Genomic DNA, 22,245 nt, shown 5'->3' on the forward strand with positions numbered 1-22,245 from the left:
CAATCTTTGTAAAGCCAGACGAGAGAGAAAAAAAACCAAGAGGTCAGAGACTACAGAACAGAGTTCAGTGACAACTGGCATTTGAGTTTTGACTTTTGGCAATTTGATTGAATTTGATCTGTTTTGATCGAAAACGGTGCAGAAAATATTCCTATGAAATTCGAATTTAATTTATAATTTGCAAGTGAAAGATAAGACCGCTCGGCTAAGTGCAGTGATAACAACGTATTTTCCATCGCTAATAATATAAATACAACGTCGCGGTGACTACAATGTCTTGGACAGTACATAGTGTGGTTTTGGTTTACACCATCGTATTCTGTCGCACTGGCGGAAATACTTAGAGTTTTTAGTACATAATTAACAAATTATTGCAAGTGATATAGTTATTTTTACTTGATTTATCTATTACATTAATAATGCATGAGTGCTCATATTGTGCTAAAAAGTTCAAATATGAGAGTGAGAAGAAAAGACATGAACTGAGTCATATTCCACAGTTTGAGTGTAAAGAATGCTGCAAAAAGTTTAGTTTTATGTAAGTCCTAAGTTTCAATAAGTATAACAAACTTTTCTTTAATTGTGCAATGTTGATTTCATTTTCTCTCATGCATGTGCAGTAAACATGTGCAAATTCAAGGTCATTTATTGGTGGGTTGAAATCACTCCATGATTTAAAGAGGTCATGTAGATTGTAGTGGACTGTACTGTTAACTTATGCTATACTAGCTGATGCCCGAGTATTCGTCTGTGGATTTAGTTACTTAAAAGTTTCTTGGTTCCTGTGGAAACTTTGATTTTCCAGGAGTAAAAGTAGCTGTCTGTCGGTCACTCTCCATGTCTTTAACTATACCCATGCAATTGTATGCATTCATAGCCTGTCCCATTCACAGCTTGCCCCATTCATAGCTCGCCCTACTCACGACATGTCCCATTCACTATTTATATTTGAAACTCATCCTATTCTAACTAACATGTGGTCGTGTCCATATTAAATTAACATTATTTTTATGTAGACACTAATATTCATATTTGAGATGCCTTATAACCATGGTCAGATTGTAATGCTAAAAATATATCTCTTAGTGCTCATGCTCTAAAAACAATTACCAAATTATTGTTTGTGTTTTGACATTTGCTGTGTAAAGGGAATACTAAAAAAGTGATAAGACATGGTTAGGACTCATAATTTTTAAAATGCTTTTCAGTATTCAGAAGTACATACTCATATAAAATATAAGACAATCATATTTTGTAGATCTGCATTGAAGAGACACCAAAAGCAACATGAAAGGACCTGTAGTGTGATTTGCAGTGACTGTGGACGCAGCTTTAGAGATGAACCATTACTCAAGCGGCACATAAAATATGCACATAAGGGTATGTAATTTGATTAACAAGTATTAGTACCTTAAGTGGCTACTCTAGTCAGGAAAGTGTAAAGTAGCTGGGGTTTACTACTTGTAGAAGGCTACTACTTGGTGTGAAATATAGGAATGGACATACAATGGATTGGAGATGACCATTATGATATAAGGAACTATGTAAGGAAGTGCACATATTATCTTATTCCTCTTAGAGGTCATGGTAGACTTTTGTGGGTTGCCGCTGAAGTTGATGCGATCTATGGATGGACCTAGCTTATATGACATTATGGAAATGTTTGGCACCACTTCTGAGTCCGCTGCATCAAGGACATCTGCACACATTTTCATAATGATTAATATCCGGCTGTGCGTTCGTCACGCTCATGCTTCTTCCTGGGAATTGCTCCCAGACAACCACACACTAACTGCTAAGCCACGGTTTACTTGCTACCGGTGCCCGAAACCTAGTGGCCTGGTAGGCTTGGAGGTCAAGGTGGTCCTGGTTAAGGGAAGGCGCAGGTTCGAATCCTGCCGGTTTTACAATTTTTGATATGTATTTAAAAATTATTTACAAATTTCCTTGAAATGTAGGTAGAAACATTTATAAAAATTATATATAATTGATAATATTATGACGTTTTTTTTTTTTTTTTTTTTTTTATTCACTATAGGTAAGCGCTTGACCACAATCACACCTGATGGGAAGTGATGATGTGGTCTAAGATGGGACGCGTTTACCTAGAAGGTGCCTATTCTCTCTTGTTTTAAAGATACCCGGATTGACGTTATTCAGTGGAATGATGGAGAAGATAATTTTTAGTTTTCTTTCCAGGTATCCATGTTTGCTCAAAATGCAGTTCAACATTCCACAGCGACCTTGCATTATCCTCACATATGAAGTCACACAAACCAAAATGTGAAAGGAGGTTCAAATGCAAATATTCGGGATGCAACAAATCATTCAATTTCTCACACCATCTGAAACACCATGAGCTAACCCACACAAATCAAAAGCAACATAGTTGCAAAATATGTGGAAAAGGTAAGAGTCTCTTCCGTTTCCACACCTTTCCACATAACTTAGCTATCCCCTTTTCTTTTACCAAAAAGCTATAGGAATTTCAAAATACTGATTTTTCTACTAAAGCTTGCTACATAGGTTTAAAGTAAAAACTAACTATCTTGATGCTTGATCCTGAGGCTGCATCAGCTCCTGCTTGGTTTCATTGCAGTCAAGTGCAAGCCTATATAGTTTAAAAAAAATACAGGATAATTGCAAAATATGTAAAATCCACGTCCTCTATTATTTTTAAGTTTAGTACTTAATCATTTTGAATTATTGATTTAACTAAAAAAGCATGTCAAATGTTTATGACAGGATGGCAGATTTCACTATTTTCATACAAACTCCCATACTATGTGTGCATTTTGATGTTTGATAAAGAGTTGCTGATTTGATTAGTCCTAATCCGAAACTGCTTTCTCCTCATTCAAGCCACAGCATAGCATAAAATGTATGTACCATTTATTTGGTAGGTACCCCTGATCATAATATGGCTGACCAAGATGTTGCTTATAGTTTGTGTTGTATGACTAATAGTAATTGTTCCGAAGATTGGCATTCTAATGTAATATTGTTGTATATAATTAAAATATTTCTATGTATCATCCTATTATTCATATTATATAAGTAGGTACATACCGATTTTAATACGTAATTGAACTCTGAACCATTTCTGATTCACCAGATTTATGACAAAATATACATATAAATTGTATTTATTGTGGTATTGTTACCTAAATTATTCCAAAAGGCACATCGACTGGCAATAGGATCGATCATTTAGGCGAACCAAAAAGATCTAAAAGCGATCTGAGTGGATTTAGGTTTCTTAAAAATCCTGTGGGAACTGTCGAATTTTTCGGGATGAAATGCCTAGCTTATGCCCATCTCCGGATTACAAGCTATCTCTGTACTTGCTACATTGAAATCTGTTTAATGAATGGGCCATTTAAATCTGTGGGGAATATTTGATTTTCCGGGATAAGGTAAGCAAGCCTATGACCTCTGGGATGCAAGATTGTATGTATTGTACAAAATGTCGTCAATATCTTATCTCTTATCTTCGTTTATAAACTTTAAACTGATGGGCAGTGAAAATGTAACAGACAGACAGACATACTTTCGTATTTATAATATAGTAGTAGCTATAGATATTACACTGAATATTTTTTTCAGGGTTCATCCAATTGCATCATTTGAAAACGCATTTGAAATCCCATGAATTGGATGACTTGAACCCAATTTCTTCTGTACTAGATTGTAATCATACAATTTTAACAGAGGTCCCTAAAAAGAGACGGTTTGCTGCAAACAGTGAGTATTATTATTATTAATTTATTACTCAACTAAGGGCTGTAATATACAGAACGCGCGACGGAAAGTTGACAACACTGTTCTCCTGCAGTTTTAGCATATAGTTCCTTATAACTTAAAATATTGAGAAAGTACGCGTGCGCCTTGACATATTGTCGTCGCGCCGCACTGCTGTCGCACACTTTGTGTTTTTCATGCTTTCATAGTGTTAACAACTACCTCAAGATGCTGCCTTATATCATGAGTCATAGACATCTAGACCTATATCAGATTAATTATTATTATTTATAAATAATTGGCGGGAATGGATTATAAATCACATTTAGTTATTAACTATTTAGATCAATACATATTGTGTCGTATTTTACATTTAGCTGATATAATTGTTACGTTAATTGTCTATTACATCACCATGTTTTACCTCTGTGGTAATTTGTCAAATAGCTTCCCGAAAACTAGTACCTACCGACCTTAAAAAGTTATCTGTCAAACTGATAAAAATAGCGAAGGAATCGAAAAAGACGGGTATTAAGAAATAATAATTGTAAGCGAAAACTATTCTCAAAAATACAGTGAAGTGAAATTGGAAAGTGCCTATTATTCAAACCTATCCCTATACTTCTGCAACAGTCAGAAGTGGGATCACAAGAAGAGAAGAGAGCAGAACATTGAAGAACGTGAAAAGAAAATTATTTTTTTTCTTCTCTTCTGAAGACACCACGCCTCTCTTAGAAAATAACATCATGGGCCTATATCGACGCAAACTCATCTTCAAGATGCGACCCGAGGACTGTCCTGTGTATTATAATATCAGCGGACTTGAAGTTGAAATACCGACGAGCAAAATTACGGTCTACCAATACCAGAAGCTCTACTTACTTTATTGAGGGTACCTACTTATCATCATCGAAAAATTGTAGAAGAATCTACTACTTCGGCGCAGGCTTCAAGATGAAGAAAAGGGGAATAAAACTTTACTACGTCTTCGGCACGCGGGGACAAGAAGCGCAGCTGTAATCTACTGACGGGCTAGCCACCACTCGCCGTACCGTGCTAGCCGCCACTCGCCTCGCCGTGCCAGCTGCCACTCGCCGCGCCGTGCCAGCTGCTACTCGTCGCACCGTGCCAGCCACCACTTGCCGCACCGTGCCAGCCGCCACTCGTCCTCCTGTGTCGCCATAGCAACAAAGTCGAGCATACCCGCACCCGGTGAGTCGTTTTAGGTATATTCACTCTAACCATCAATTTTCTGAGCAATATTATAGCCATCACCATTATCGTTAACACCACAATTAATAAAACATCACTGAGTTCTAATTCCGAATAGAGGCGATTAGCGCTGCTGGCCTCGCCATTTGCGTTCTGCGCCACCACGATGGTCTCTTCTTTTTCCTTAGAATATTTCTTTCCCATTTTCTTTCTTCTTTAAGTTCTTAAGGCAGGGTCGCCATGTGGAGGATTGGGTGTTGGTGTTAATATAAATAAAACGACTGCTCGAGTGGAGCGTATATCGTGTAATGACGAAAATGAATTAGCACACTCTAATGTACAGCATAAGCAGTTTTGACTCAAGCCGGTGTCACACCGAGCTTAAGGTTCGAGGCACACGAAGCCTACACTACAATATGCAAATGCCTCTCAAAATATTAACATTAGTGCAGATAGAATATTTGCCTGCCCACATTGATACTGGAAGTTAATTTTTCAAATGATTTGATAATACCATAAGTATCTAAAGTTTTCATCATAGCAACTTCACACAATCATACAATCACTTAGCAACAGATCGTATGGCAATGAGTGAAATATCGATTTTGTCAAACTACCTTCGTTAGATACATTAATAATTTTAGGTATGTCATCAAATCATTTTTTTTGTGAGATTATTATTTACAAATTGAATAACCTGTATACGCGTTATTAAGAAGGTACTTCAAACACCGCTAATCCTGTGGAATGAATTGAATCACAAAAATTCTGACAATCGCCTCTACCGCCATAGCTCAGTGTGCTGATTAATAAAGTATATACAAATACAAAATACAAAAATATTTATTTCGTTAAAATAATTTTACAGAGAACACATAGAAATTAGGACCATCCAGTAAGCGCCTAGATTTGATACTAGTACTTGTAGCAGACGGTCCCCCCTCTTCCATAACATCTTTTACAATTGAAATAAATGAGTAGTTTCTAATAGTAAGTAATATTCTAACTTGTGACAAAATAATTTAAGCTATTTCATTTCTGGAGGTGTTAACCGCATTGAAATATGTAGGTATACAACTTATGAACATAGGTGATGTAGCAGACTCTACTAATCCAAAAATTAAAGGCTCATGTCTAAATGTAAATGTGTTAGGATAAACCGCAACTAGCAATGGCTATCAGTTCACCATGGTACTTTAAAATGTGAGGATAATATGTTATTAATTTAATCTTTAAGCTAACTTTAGTGACTGTGTGACCTATTCATGCTAACGGGTGAATGACTCCCCAAATATCTATATAAATAAGTCTGTGTGAATTATGCAAATTAAAGACTGTATGACAAACCCAATGAAACTAAGAAAAACAGCAATACTTCCAGCCAAATAATCTTAAGGAACATAATTGAATTTATAAAATTAATTATAATAGAGATTACTAGATGATACCTAACCAGAAAGACCAGAAAATAGAGCCAGATTAACCCATATCGGAAACTTAATTTTTGATAGTGCCAGCATGTACTGAACTTTTTTTTAGATAAATGTATACTTACCTACTATTTTCATAGTTAAAAACAAATCATTTATACAATTGGGAACACTTTGATCGTCAATTGAATTTATAAGATAATGATGTAATGGTGACAATTAATTGCATAAATTCAAAATTAAGCGAGGATTCCAAACGCGCCTAGGCTAGGTCTGAGTAGAGCCTACAACAAACTGAGCTACTAGTTTTATTTTATTTGTTTTTAACAAATCATATATACTAAAATGGGTACTTATACAAAAGAGACTATTGTACCAAACTACGTTAACTATTGGCTGGTATAGTACATGGAGTTCAGTAATAGGATTATGTAAAGGTCAAAAGTTTATAAGTAACAGTATGATAGGTTTATTTTATTTTATTTTACGAATTATAGGAAGACAATTTGTTCGATTGCTGAATGACTGTATCGATCATTATTACAATCTCAATCGCTGTGATTGGTATTCTTATCTCAACAATGCATTGAAATTGAAATGAGTGAGCGTCGACCAATTAGAGGTGATTGCGATTGTGACATTATGACCTTATTTTGCCGTAAACGAGCTAGGACGTCGTAACGTCCAAGCATAAAATTTAACTTATTGATTTACTTAATAAGAAACACTTAAAATATACATATTCTACATTTATTACATACTTACGCACTATAACATACACTGATATGAATATCAATGATAAGTGTACACAACGTTTGCCATTTATTGTGCCAAGTAAACTTAATATTATGATGGGTAGTTAGCAAGAAAAACGATAAAACTAAATAAATACAAGTATTAATTATTATTTCACAGTTACATATTAAAATTAACAAATACGAAATTACTAAACTGACGACAATTAATGCAATTGATGAAAGTCTGATGCGAAAAAATTAAGCTGGCAGCGCTTAGTTTAAGATTCTTTATGAGATTTCTTTGTCTTGATCATTGCAGAAATTGATCATTGCAGATCATTGATATGCAGAAACATTTTTTTAAGTGCTATTAATAGATTAAATAAAATACATAATACTATAAATACACAGATTATATAATATAATATAACCTAGATAATATCGTATATCCATAACCTACTAAAAACAACAGTTATTAATTTTGAATTGAAAGAAAATCTTATGATATTACTAAAACAGTAAATGCTGACTAACATCAAGATAATGTCTGATTGTCTTCGCTAAAGATATTTTCGAGTATCTTCACTTAAAGAAATAAGTGACTTCCCTAACAGAACGTCTGTGTGACTTCAGTAACGAAACATCTGAGTGACTTCCCTATCTGAATGTTTGAGTGAAATTCATAACGGAACGCCTGTATGACTTCCGTAACGAAACGTCTGAGTGAATTCCCTGACAGGACGTCTAAATAACCTCTGTAGCAAAACATCTGAGCGACTTACGTAACGAAAAGTCTGAGTGACTTCCGTAACGAAATGTCTTGGTAACTTTCGAAACAAAGTGACTTCCTCTTAAAAAAAAATATGTCAACATCGAGAGTGAAGATTGATAAAATACAACAATAGATAATGTAGTAAAAGAGGTTAGTAGACTCAAGAGTCAAGACTACTTTACTTTATTTTCACTACCGTTGATAAGCAAATAACTTCCTCTTCTTGTTAGCCCTTATTTATCCATTGTTAGACATAAGTAGGTCTCCTCACGTACACGCCATTCTTCTGAATGCTGGGTCAGCTTCCTTTAAGTTTTCCCCGCAAGCTTGGTGATGTCGTCGGACCAACAGTATGGTTATCTTCAGTAAATATAGTATGTTTCAAAAATACAAAAGTCATGAATAAAATAAAATATTTTTTTAAACTTATGTCTAAAGCTCTATATGCCCTAATTAATTACTAATTAACTTTTGACATGGATGGCCCATTAATGGAGTAATAGTGTTTTATAAAATAAGAAATTCCTTTTGTTTGCATTCTGGTATCTAATATAATGAACTGAGACATGATGATATTTGCCAACTATCTCGAACCTCGGTAACTTTATAAATTCTCAAATAGTGCGGATAAGTGCTAAAAGACATTCTTTCATTTTCGAAATTGCTCTCCTAGATGCCTTGTTTTGTATCAATCCTGTTTCTTGTTTCTTGTGGAAATAAGATTTGTTCTCTTGTACTTATGCTTTATTCTGTTCCTTATTCCTCATAGAAATTCACCTTCTGAGTAAAAAAATGCATTATAAGTACAATGTCTGTACCTACTTTGTGGCATATCCCTAGAATATGTCTGTGAGATCTTCCTATGAATAGTCCGTATGAAATCACAAAGAAGACTGCATGACCTATGAAACGAATCTGAATGAGCTACTTATTCGACGCACTCTGTCACCTACGCAAATAATCTGGGATACCTGCACAAATGATCTATCTATAAGACCTACATAATGAGCCTGTGTGACTCAAGCAACGAGTCTGTGTGACCCAAGCAACGAGTCTGTGTGACCTGTCTAACGAGTCTGAGTGACCCAAGCAACGAGTCTGTGTGACCTGTGCAATGAGTCTGAGTGACCTACGCAACGAGTCTGTGTGACCTACGCAAATGGTCTGAGTGACCTACGCCACGAGTCTATTTACTTATCTAGTCTATTTACTACTTATATATACCTAATATAATATCTGTGTGACCTTTTAATGATAAAAATTTATGCCGCATGATTTATTCATAATGGGAAAAATATAGGTATATACTACGTATGTACAACATGATTTTAAAGTACCAAAAATAAACTCTGCTAAAACAAAACCCTCTGCCGACCTGCTAATATCTGGGTATAAATTTACCATTATAAAAATATCAAGTAATTGAAAATTACATATACATTAGAGAAAAATGAGTATGAAATTCAATAAACGTTTAGTACGGATTAAAAGAAAAAGGGCTAGAAATGAAATTTCGTATAAATATGGAAACTGTTTTGCTTTCCAGGTTTATAGGTGTCATCCCCGTGGCAAATTCATCTTTATAATAGGAAAAGCTAAAGCATTGAAAGTCAGTTACTTACCTAGTTACTAACATGATAATAATATTATGTTAGCGACCTCGAAAGATACCACCGAAACTTGCGAGATGTTACAATTTGATACCTAACTTTTCCCGTGCACCACAATAAGCAACTAATAAGTGCTGAGCCAATCATAATTCTAAATCAATTTTAACTTCTTAATAAATTGTCTCATGAGTCATGACGTCAGCTGTATAGAACTTATCTTGATAGTCATTTAAGTACCTACAATTTGGGATAGTAGGAAGCTACAACGAAATCTGTTACTTATATATTTCGTCAATGTTAATCACATTCCCACTGGTAATCAAAAGTTATTTTTATTTAATACCTAAATCTTGTAGCAAATCATTAAAAAAAAGAAGAAAATCAATAACAATTTTAATATGAACTAAAATGAATCTATTGAATATTATATCATATGTACATATTTCTAATTTAAATTATGAATGTCTACATGACCATGGTTGACTAAGTGCGACACTATTATTATTTAGGCTTTTAATGTTGATCATATGGTGGCGAAACAGATTGACCAAGCGTTTTTTTAGGTAACCTCTTAAGTGCATATTACTGTTCGGTGTTTTTCTTTTGCCAGGTGGCCGATGATGCGAAAGCCGGGATGTTATCTGCGGGCCGTGGGGCACGGCCTTTCCAGGATGGCCGAGTGTTAACAACTACCTCAAGATGCTGCCTTATATCATGAGTCATAGACATCTAGACCTATATCAGATTAATTATTATTATTTATAAATAATTGGCGGGAATGGATTATAAATCACATTTAGTTATTAACTATTTAGATCAATACATATTGTGTCGTATTTTACATTTAGCTGATATAATTGTTACGTTAATTGTCTATTACATCACCATGTTTTACCTCTGTGGTAATTTGTCAAATAGCTTCCCGAAAACTAGTACCTACCGACCTTAAAAAGTTATCTGTCAAACTGATAAAAATAGCGAAGGAATCGAAAAAGACGGGTATTAAGAAATAATAATTGTAAGCGAAAACTATTCTCAAAAATACAGTGAAGTGAAATTGGAAAGTGCCTATTATTCAAACCTATCCCTATACTTCTGCAACAATAGTTATCGAACTTGACTTGCACTAAACAAAAACCATTTTAACAGTATTTTGTATCTTTTAAGAAACGACTAATGATAGCGGAATATCATCGGACTCCAATTGCGACATTTCACAAGATTCCACCAAAGGTTTGTTACGATCATTTTTTATTTTACTTATTACTAGATGATGCCCGCGACTTCATCCGCGTGGTATTTCTTTAAACTCCCTTGGGAACTACTTTTACGGGATAAAAGAAGATATGTCCATCTCCAGGATGCAAACTATCTGTATGAAGTAAATGAAGCCCGCAACTTCGCTTTTGGTAGTCGCTTAGGGTACTACTTGATTTCCCAGGACAAAGAGTATGTCCGTCCCCTGGATGCAAGCTGTTAAAAGGATGGACTGTGAAAAGGCAGCTTTCGCATTTATAATTTAGATTAAGATTCAAGTTTAATACAGTGGATAAGTGAGAACTGGATAAATCATCTCTATGACTTATGAGTGAGAGAAATCTTACTTTATATTTTTTTTAATACCTAGAATAGATATCAGAGAAGTCTTATTATATTTACCTTACTTGTAATCAAAATAAATCTATATAGTATGATTATGATAATGGGATAAACAAACATCTGCTAGAATAATATGTCGTGAATTTTTGCTTATCCATGTTGGGCTTGACTGTACATATTTTATTTATTGATTAACGACCGCCCATCGGCTTCACTCCGTGAAAATATAAATCCCCTTTATTCCCTATCCCGTGGGAATTTCAAATAAGCCGGTCTTACTCTTTGTCTACATTATGAAGCAAAATTTTAGTTTTCATTTAATCCAAGGGCTTGGGTTGGGCGTTGATAACTCAATGAGTCAAGACTTATTTTTACATATTTAGATATAATTCAAATATTATTGCAGGCTCAAAACTCTGTGCAACATGTGGTCAAATGATAAAATCATCGCTGTATGAAACTCACAAGGAAAAATGCATAAGCACGGAAGAAATACCTGAAGACCTGTCTTTAAAGTTATTGCCCAGTATTGAGTTCAATAATAATAATACGACAGTTAAATCAGAGTTGAACTGTGAGTCAATATTAGGCGCTTGTATTGTTAGTGGGGACTCGCCCGGTAGTAACTGCCTGTGTGCTCAAATTAAAATAGATGTCGATTTTCACGACATAGCAAGTCCTATAGAACCTTTTAACGTTAAAAACCAATTGCAACCTATAGAATCCCTTTGCGATAAAGGAATTACTAGAAATAATTGTGGCTGTGAATGTTCTAGTAAAAAAGTATGCAACTTAAGTACAAATATGAGACATTGTGATAAAAAAGACTTCCCAGAAATAGAATACAGAAACGATGGAGTTATAAAAATAAAAGATACATTTGATTTCGACGTAATAGACACCATTACTCCTACAAAGGAAGTGGAAACAGATGAACAATACGATTCATTCAAGTTGAATAATTTTGTGCCATACAATAGTTGCCAAGCTGTGCTAGGAAGATGTATTGTGAGTGGGAATGGTACTATGAGTGAAGAGTGTCTTTGTGCAAAAATGGCCATGGATGACCAGACAGACATTGCACAGGAAGAAATTGACGAGATAACTCCGCACCCAAACATATCAAGTGGACAAAATGTTATCTGTGATTAATAATTAATTAATTAATTATAACAATGTTAACTTATTATATCTTTGTTATCTTTGTTATGTACTTATTAAAGTGCTGATCAATTTTAACTATATACATGTTTTACTTTACATATGTTTTATGTTCCAAACTCATCAAGTAATGAAGGGAGCTTTAAATAAAAGTAAGCAATTATTATGATTAACTTTATATTTATTTACAACATACTTCTTTACATTTTCAACCATATTATACAAAATATATCTTAGTTAACAATAAACTACACTAATAAAATTATTATTTTACAATCAGACCTCACTTCCGCAAAGCGTTACCTAAGTTAAAATTATGTTTTTATCAACAATTGGAATGTCACATTCTCATTCGACAGTATCACATTACGGCACGGATCAAATTAAAATTACTTACAAATAAAAGTTACTGTAATTAATCCATATAATACAATTCAATATCAAATATAATATTGATCGAATTTAAAATCAAATTTTTATTTGTTAAGTTCCAACAAATGAAGTGTACGGTTATAATAATAAAATATACATTTATCTATGGTAACAATTTTAAAAATCATTAAATTCACCTCCATTAAATTCTACTCTGAGAAGGAAGTTTTGAAATTATGTAATGATACATTTAGCCGAGCTTGTATCTAACGCACTTGAAGTAATAAATAATCTAAACTCCTCATGATGATTTACTTTTTCTAATTTGACTAGTCTAATAAAACAATTAATTATTATTTATTATTATTAATCAATACAATATCGGTAAATATCTTTAGTATTTATTATAATAAACTTAGAACCATTTGGAATCTTAGCGAGAATATTGATGTTACTTATAGCTATACTGTTTATGAATTTACATTGGTATTTTAATTTGCAATATTTATAGTTTTTAAAATCACAGGAAACAAAGTAACAATAATGTACAATTTTCACTTACATAAAAAAATATTACTACGCTACATTGTTTATAACAGAATCCAAATTGTTAACATCGATTGTCCTTCTGTCACTCTTTTTTGGAGAATCACTGATAAAATTTAGTTCTTGACTGTTTTCACTCTTATAATTATTCTTTTCAAATGATTTCATAAAAGTTTCTTGCTCAATTGGGACTACACTTAAAAACTCACTATTCATCTGTTCATTGGCAAGAGAAGGTTTTAAATCACTTTCTGTTAGTGTGCTTGGCTTTTTCGTTGTATCTAAATCATCTGTGTCTAATAGAAATGTAGAAATAGGCAGTACTTCCTTATCATTTGTTTCTGTTGCTATTGTCCTGTCTTTATTCGGCGGAGACGGTAACATTTTATTTACTTCTGTTGTAAATTCATTTTCCTGTTCATGAGAATTAGTAAAAAGCTGGTTAAATAAGAAGTCGTCATCTACAATAGTCGTTGTGGTAGCTTCAGGTTCCGTTTCAGGAGTAATTAGTAATGTTGCATTCGATGAATGAGTTTCATTATTTTGTGGTGTTTGTTTAGAGACTAAACTAGATATATCTGAATTACTAGAGTTATGTTCTTCTGCGTTCTCATTTTGTGTTTCATTTAAACTTGTGGGCTCAAGGTCGTGCCCTTCTTGAAGTTTTTTCACAAGAATTTTATTGTTTTCTACTTCCGGTAAAAATGGATTCATTTCAGTTTCATGATCTACAAACTCGGTTGACGGTGTATTGGTAGGTTTCAAAGGAATAAGTGATTGATTTCCACTATGATTAGATATTTCATAAATTGTCACATTTAGATTATTTACTACTGTTGTGTTCTGTGCCATCATATCACTCATTCTAGTTGAATTATCTTGATCAAATTGATTAAAATTTGTGGAAATAGTTGTTAAAGGAACAGTCGTGGAAGTTACACTAATACCATCCACCCATGGGTTATTATCATTTACATTTTGTTTCGGCAGTTCTTTTACAGTAAGATCTTCCCTTCCTTCACTTTCTTCCCATACAGGAGCTGGTTTTGGGCTTGCTAATGAACTTTCAGTGTTGGCGAACGAATCATTCATGTTTTGTGCCGATACTTTGTAAATATATTGGCCTATAGTTGTAGTTTCAGTTGCAGAATCTGGCATTAAACCTGTTGCCATAGATATTTCTTGATTAGCTTCAGTTCTATTATCTTTTGGGCTTATTTGGGATGTATCTATATTAACTCTTCTAAATCTAGAATCTTCACTGTCGTAATCATGTGACATACCGTATAAGGGTATATCCTGGTCTGGCATTTTGCTAGTCTTAGAATCCATGTTATTTAAATAATCAGATTCAAAATCGTCTTTGCTAACTCCATGACCCATTATTTCGTCTATTTTAGTTGAAGAAGTTTCAGTAGTTTCTTGTTTTTCAATTTTATTTGTAACATCTTCATAGTTCACGTCTGAAACTGTTTCAGATAACCAATCTGAATCAGTTGTATTTTCTCCAGATTCTTCATTTGATTCTGTAAATTCTAAATTTTTATTTTCTTCTTTTTCTATTGACTTTGATGATCTATTGTAAAGCATACTGATGTTGTCAAACGTTAAGTCTGTACTTTGTTCTGGCAAGTATTTTTCTGTAGGTGTAACATTGAACATATTCGAGCTCTTATTTTTATTCAATACCTCAATAAGATTTTGATCTGATTGACTCCTATCAAACTGTCTGTTTATAAAATCCTCACGTGTGGATGCAGTTTGATCTGATTGAATATCTTTATTTTCAGTAACGACTTCTGTATTATTTTCTGCCGGAATTTCTTTCACTTCTTCTTCCTCTCGCTGAGTATCCATTTTGTTAGTATACCTATTAGTAAATGTTGTTGTTTCTAAATTATTTTTGTAAAACGTAATTTCATCTTTCAAATCTGTTTTTTCTGTAGTTGGTTCTATTGTAGTGAGAATTGTTGGCATTTCATTATTCTTTTTTATAAGATCAAATGTGATATCTTCATTATTGTTTTCGTTTAAACTATCTGTTGTTGATTCTAAAGCAAAGTCGTCAAACTTCTTTGACAATCTTGGTTCAGTCCTATTGATATGCTCACTACTATCTTCATTTTGCATTTCTGAATTCATTTGATCATAGACGTTTCTTGTAGATGTTTCTGAATTGATGTTACTGTTTTCATCTTCCGCCTCTAGCCAGTCACTTTCAGTTGTAGTATAATTTGTGGTATCAATACTTGTGAAATTCATTCGTTTTCCATTTTCCATTAATATGGATATAATTTCAGGTTTAGGTTCGTGAGAAGGTTCATTTATAATGTTAGGTTCCGATAAGGAAATTCTCGCTGTCGTAGTTATTATTTTTTCCATGTCTTCATTAGCGTTTTCATTGTTCGCTAACGGCTGGATTTCCAAATTACGTTCGGTATTTCGATTTGATTCCGGCTCTGCCGTTGTATGAAGTCCAATTATGCTATCTAAATCGAATGTAGGATGGTCAAACATAATGGTTGGCTTAGAAGTGGCGTTAAGCTCGGTCGATTCATCTTGTTTTGTCTCTTCGCTTGAAATTAATATCTCTTTAGATGGAATCATTGTTACTGAGGAAATAGTTATCTCTGGATTAGCAATCATTGTAACGTCTCTTTGTTGTTGTTCCTTACTTGATTCTTGTTCTGTGGTGGTTTTAACTTCGAGTTGTGGTTCTATTATGGATTCCAATTCTCGTCGAGTTTCCGTTGATGAGTCAGGTTCAGGTTCTGCGTTTGGTTTTGGATCAAGATTTGGTGATATTGTTGGTTCAGGTTCAGGATTAGGTTCGGCCGTTGGTTCAGGTTCGGGCTTTGGTTCCGCTGTGGGTTCAGAAGTTGGTTCTGAATCAGGTTTTGGTTCCATTGTAGGTTCCGGTGCCGGCTCTGGTTCAGGTTTTGGTTCAGCTGTAGGCACAGGCGCAAGCTCTGGTTCAGGCGCTGGTTCTGGTTCAGGCGCTGGCTCTAGTTCAGGCTTAGGTTCAGCCGTTGGTTCAGGTGTTGGCTCTGCTTGTGGTTCGGCTGTAGGTTCTGGTTTTGGCTCGGTTACGGAATCTAAGTCAGGCTTTGGAGTAAGTGTAGGTTCTGGAATAGGAATGGCTTCGGGTTCTGCATTTGGTTCTGGTTCAGGTTTCGGCGTGTCCGGACTAAATATATGAGAAAAGTTTAGGTCAGGTTCCGTTTCAGTTGTTGTTTCTGGCGTGTAATAACGCGGTTCCTTCCAATCAAATACACTTTCTTCATTAGCTAAACGTACTTTTTCTGTATTAACTTTTTCTTCAGAATTAGATGTCATTGTGCTTTCGTTAGAATTAGATGTCAAACTATTCGTTTCCTTCTTTGTCGTAGTTTCGGGATTATCTTGCTCTGAGTTATCTAACAGAGGCATACATGTTTTGGGTGCTCTCATGTCTATGATTTGTCCATGTGGGCAAACACACATAAAATCAAGCGTAGAATCATCAAATTCGCATTTATATTCACATTCATAGTTATTTATTTTGCATAAATCAAGTACTTGTGTTGTAGGTAACTCTTCCTCAGCAACGTGGTATACACTGATCATTCTATTGTTACCATTAAGATAGCTGTTAAGATTAGTTTTTAAAGCGGTCGCTGTCATAAGGTCTTCCGATGGTTCTGCATTATGTTTGGGCATCCAGTGAATTCTGTAGGTTACGATCAACGAGCCATTTCTGTAAAAAAAGGAAAACATTATTTGTCAAACTGTCAAATACATTATTTTATTACTATCAGCGATAGGAGTATGTACAGGATTTTTAATAAGGGCTTCAAAAGCTTCCCAAAGAATGAAAGCAAAAATAACAGTTTGATTACTTCAAATTACTATTCACGATCGTTATTATTAAGCTTTAGGTATGGTTCGTAATAAACTGAAGTGATAGACATGTATATTGTGTGAAAACTTGGCCACTTGAGCTATGACAGTTTGCTTGTGATTGGTCATCTACCTACTAATTCTATGTTAAAGACTGACCATGAAAATAAAATACCTCGCCATATTGTGGAAAACCCGTGTACCAATAACAAGAACACAAACTTAGGTTGAGATCTATAGAGCGCACTTTAACTTTGCTCAGACTTAAGTCACTGTTAAAACGAGACAGAGCTATATTGCTGGCATAAATCTATTTCGTTTCAACTGAAACCTTAATGCCCGTAGCCTTAGTGACCATAGGTTATACTAGTGGCACCCCCAGAGTAAGTTTTTTATATTTCTGGCCAGTATAGTGTTATTATTTACCGTGATGGAAATAGTTTTTTATATTTACCTTATCTTGATGACTTCGACCATTATCTCATTATCTCCGTTTTCTAAAGTGTCCCTGTTGAAGAGAGCGTGTTTGAGTGCATCGCTGAAAGTCGTCGTGAAATCTCTGTACTTCTCGCTTTCTGTATCTTCAAGATCTGGTGTGAATATTTCGTTGTCTATTTTCAGTGTCCCCTCCAATGTTCTTGGTACTGAAATAGATATGATTTTTTTATTAAAATATGAACAAAATAAAATTATCATCATGATCAACCCATCGCCGGCTCACTACAGAGTACGGGTTTTCTCTTACTATGAGAAGGGTCATACCCTAGTCCACCATGCTGGATTGACAGACATTACACGTCTTTGAGAACGTTATGGTGAACTCCCAGACATACAAGTTTCCTCACGATACAAAACAAAGCTGTTAAAAATTATTAACGATCGAAATAAATTAAACTAATCTATACCTAATATCTGTCGATAAGTTACTTCGTCCTTGTTACGCATATTTTGTCAAAAAGACCAAATCATTTTTGACAAATAACTTTTAGTAATTTATCGATAGTAGATAGATTGATTTATTTTTGTAGACTGCAATTTATTTAACAGTAAGAAACTATCGTTAATTTTTTTCTACATAATTTAGGTACATACTACTAGCTAATGCGTCGCAATCTACTATCGTAGATATAGTATATTACCATCTATATCCTGATATAGTACCTACTATGTACCTGTATATCTTCCAGCAAGTCTCAATGGGGCAAAAATTCCACTCAATCGGATGAATGCACAAGTGACGAACAAACAGGCTGACAAACATTTTTTTTTATGTATTAATAAGTTAAGCGAATGAACAAGAGTACCTGCTTATATATTTGCTCAAGATAGAAGACGCTAATCGTAATCCGTATAAGTATGGTAGGTATTCGAGTAAAACAAGCACCGACCGCGACGAAGATCTTTTTCAAGTACTTAGATAAAGTTTCGTGATTATCTTTTCACTTACCATACATCGACGAGTCGCCGGTTTCTTCGGAGATCGTAGGTAGTTGTGCTTCGTCACTTTGTGTCTCTGTACCCATTTGTGGTGGCGAAGTACTCTGTTCTTGCTCATGATGATGATCGTGATCGCTGTGGTCGTGGTGATGATTGCTGTGATCATGATCGCGGTCGTGATCGTGATTGTGATCGCTCGTAATGCCGCCGAACGCACGCGCCGAGCTTACGGAAGCGTTGTATTGTTCGAGGGGTGTTGGCGAATTTGTGAAGAGAATTCCAGCTGAAATGAAAAAAATTGTATCATTATTCATCAGTAAGTAACAACTAATAAGTACACTATATTCATAAGTTCAAATCAAACTAAAAATTGGCAGTCAGTGGGGACTGCCAACAGATGTGAAAACTTAAAGGTATGAAAAACATTAGGAGCTGTTAGAGCGGTTACGCACTCATCCGATCCGAGTCCGTGAAAATACGGATATAAAAAACTCGGGTCCAAAACTCGGATATTGCTTACGCACTAATCCGATCTCTGATCCAAATCCAAGGTATTCATTCAGTCGACATCTTTGACATACTTATCTACGTTATAATATGTCTGATTTGAATCCGAGGCACATTCGAGATATTCTCACGGATGACGGGGAGAACTCGGATAACGGAAGTCGGAGCTAGTGCGTAAGCTACCATACAAATTGTTCTATGACTTCTGTCTACTTCGGAACGGAACACGGATTCGGATCGGATGCAGTTCGTAATCGCCCTTAAGAGGTAGGTATTCCGACTGCCGAAAGAATAAGTACTTAAATACAAGCATACATTTAAAAGCTAATAAAATTATTAGCACGTCGGTGACGCGACGAAGAAGTTTCACTTCAAACATCATGATTTGACAGAAAATGTAGGTATCTACCTATCTAATCAAAGTTAAGTAAACCCATTTACCTACTGTTCGTAGTTCATTGGACATTAAAACAAGAAAAGCTTGTCGAAGTAAATGAGTTAGTTATCTATGCCAAGGGGTGCTAGAGCGTATCACAGCAGGCTCTAATAACGTTGCCTATATCTAGGTATCAGCTTACAAAAACTGTTTTCTCTTAATCAAATTCGAAGTTGGTAGGAAAACCTACCATCCCTACCTGCCTTACCCCTCAAATGAATGTGCATTTCTGCTGCATTGTACTCACCAACATAATATTTTTTGGATATTAGGGATGCACCTTGCCTGCGCGGACTAAATGCAGTGGATTTCTAATTTACACTTGTCTTGTCCCAAGACTTGCACTTATATGAACTTAAGGTTTATAAGTACCTATAATAATATAGGTAAATTTTCTTTTATTCTTATTCTATTTTTGTACTTCGCTAATGGTTCAACCTTAGAATCCTTTGCTTACTCGGAATTCAATATGGTGTGGTTTCTGTTGGTCGAGGTCATAGTACTAGTTGTCGTAGCTAGTTTAGATGGTTGGTCTGGGAGTCGCTTTAAGGGGTGATGTGAAGGAGACTCAGGCAGGGTTAGTTAATGGTATCTATTGTCATTGGAGACATTGGTTCCGTGGCCCATGAGTAAGGGTTGCAGTAATCGTTGTTGAGGACAGTTCATGTTGTATCGTAGTGCGAGAGTATCGTTAGTGCGACCACGAAGGCTCGGATAGTCCAAAGGTCGTAACTTACTGGCTGCTAGCACGATGAGAGCGACAATGGCAACGACGACTAGAGCGAGGAGAGTCCAACACAGGGGCCGCTTGCAGCCTCCCTTCTCGCCGCGCTTATCCGCTGTCACGTATAGTTTCTCTCCTCTGGAATCAAAAGAAATTTAACATTAATAGAGCGTACACTGTCGTTAACGTAGATAATATTGTTTGGTCTGTGAGAGTTTATATAGATAAATATAATATTTTAAGATCGAAATCGCAGGAAACATTTTTCGAAAGCATTTTCATCGAATTACTTATATAAAAAAATAGGATTTTTATTCAGGGTGGGTAGGTAGTTTCTTTCTCTACGAAACCCTATCTTATCACCTATAGGATTGCTATCGCCGCTGTCCAAAACTTTTTGAAACTTTTGTACTTATGAGGAGCGAAGGACCAATAGATTTCAACGCGCCTACGGCACTGCGTCAGCAATAGTCTCATCCAAAAGGTGATTCGAAATTCGAATCCCGATTTGGTCAAAACTTAAAACTGTAATATAACTCAAACTTGGATGACAGCAGGTATATACCTACACCTACTATCTAGTATAGCATAGTACACGTAAAACAATTAATACCTGTATAATTGTCCTGAACATGAGGTTCATGCACCTCATGCTACAATGGTACCAAAACAGCGCTCAAGCCGCGCTTGTCTATCTTATAATCCTAATTCCTAAGCCTATGACCTGCGCAAACCACCTTATTACAACTTCAGATAGGACTAGGTAGGTACTTACTTGTTTTGTACTTACGCATTATATATTTAGGCACATGACCTTGACCTGATCATGTATCTTACAAGTATTTCGCTGAGAAGGCACACTGTTCTTTTTTTTATTTATTAAAAATCTATTTGCCTACAAAGCAAGTTACATATTTTACTAATAATTTCCTTTGAAATATTATGTACCTAATAATAATAAATAATTAATATAAGTAGATAACTAAGAACATACTTCTTAATATCGATTGCCGCGCTGCCCGGTCTATTTTTATTGAGAAGTTGTCGTATTTCTGGAGGCGGTACATCCATTTCAAAATTTTCAATCACGCTTAACTTAAAACTCAAGGATTTTTCCATTACAAGGATGTTTCCATAAAACACTATCCCTGATGAGATTTCTTAGTTTTGTCACATTGAAACAAGCCACGATACTGGCGTTAAAGTAAGTTAACATTGAATAATTCCTATTTGTTCAACGAAATTTTATGTTGTAGTTCGGTAACACTTTGGAAATCCGATGCCACACATCGTATTTCCAATGTGTTACCGAACTACACAAGTTATGGTAGAGATCACAGCTAATAACATCATAAACAGACCTTTATTGCGGTGTAATTAAGTGCAAAATGCTTTATCATTATTTTTGAGATGTAAAGTTACTTTTGTTGTAACGTGCTGACTGCCGAGTGTAAGTTTACGTTTAATACACCCATGATGCACCTATGCAAATAAATTATAATGTAGTTTATATTCTGGAGGTTGTACGGCGTTTTTAGGGTTCCGTACCTCAAAAGGAATAACGGAACCCTTATAGGATCAACTTAGTTGTCTGTCTGTCTGTCTATCTGTCCGTCTGGCGTGTCTGTCAAGAAAACCTATAGGATACTTCCCGCGGGCCTACAATCATGAAATACATGTCCTAATAGATGGAATTTGTTTCCTTCTTTTTCGCCTAATGAGCAAGTAGGTACCGTATACCATATCTAAGGGCGATCCCCCACCGCGACTTTTTTATCGATGCAGCTGCCAAAAAGGTCGTGATACAGTAGAAATGCGTCTGTGTATCTTATACCTATAACTTTATATCGCTACTATCGCGATTAAGAATCGCGTTCAACAACCGCGCGACTGTATCGCTACAAAAAGTCGCCGCGCGCGGGCGATATTCCTAAGTACCTAGGTACCTTCCTTTTAGCAATTCTGCCTATATCATATTATACTGGATATTCAACTTGTTAATCGGCACATGACTATAAATATTGGATAAAAATATTGAACCAGTTCTGTCATAAAATAAAATTTTCCTACCACTAGAATTGC

At 35.1% G+C, this 22,245-nt stretch overlaps 2 protein-coding genes across 2 annotated transcripts in view; one reads left to right on the plus strand and one right to left on the minus strand.

Moving 5' to 3' along the window:
- The first annotated feature begins 94 nt into the window (after positions 1-94).
- On the plus strand, positions 95-12,316 carry LOC123864651 (zinc finger protein 93-like). Its single transcript, XM_045905258.1, has 6 exons — positions 95-538; positions 1,259-1,380; positions 2,200-2,409; positions 3,607-3,744; positions 10,670-10,735; positions 11,508-12,316. The coding sequence occupies exons 1-6, from the start codon at positions 420-422 to the stop codon at positions 12,251-12,253; spliced, it is 1,401 nt and encodes a 466-aa protein (XP_045761214.1). The 5' UTR covers positions 95-419; the 3' UTR covers positions 12,254-12,316.
- Positions 12,317-12,422: 106 nt separating this feature from the next.
- The window catches only part of LOC123864634 (filamentous growth regulator 23-like), a 92,891-nt gene continuing 83,068 nt past the window's right edge, over positions 12,423-22,245 (minus strand). Inside the window, exons 4-7 of the mRNA XM_045905228.1 lie at positions 20,177-20,301; positions 18,507-18,779; positions 17,514-17,703; positions 12,423-16,916 (exon numbers count right to left, since the gene is read on the minus strand). Of these exons, the coding sequence (XP_045761184.1) occupies positions 13,211-16,916; positions 17,514-17,703; positions 18,507-18,779; positions 20,177-20,301 (4,294 nt within the window). The 3' untranslated portion in view covers positions 12,423-13,210. The remainder of the gene's footprint in view (positions 16,917-17,513; positions 17,704-18,506; positions 18,780-20,176; positions 20,302-22,245) is intronic.

This window comes from Maniola jurtina, chromosome 4 (assembly GCF_905333055.1).
Source record: "Maniola jurtina chromosome 4, ilManJurt1.1, whole genome shotgun sequence".
NCBI classification, from domain to species: Eukaryota; Metazoa; Arthropoda; class Insecta; order Lepidoptera; family Nymphalidae; genus Maniola; species Maniola jurtina.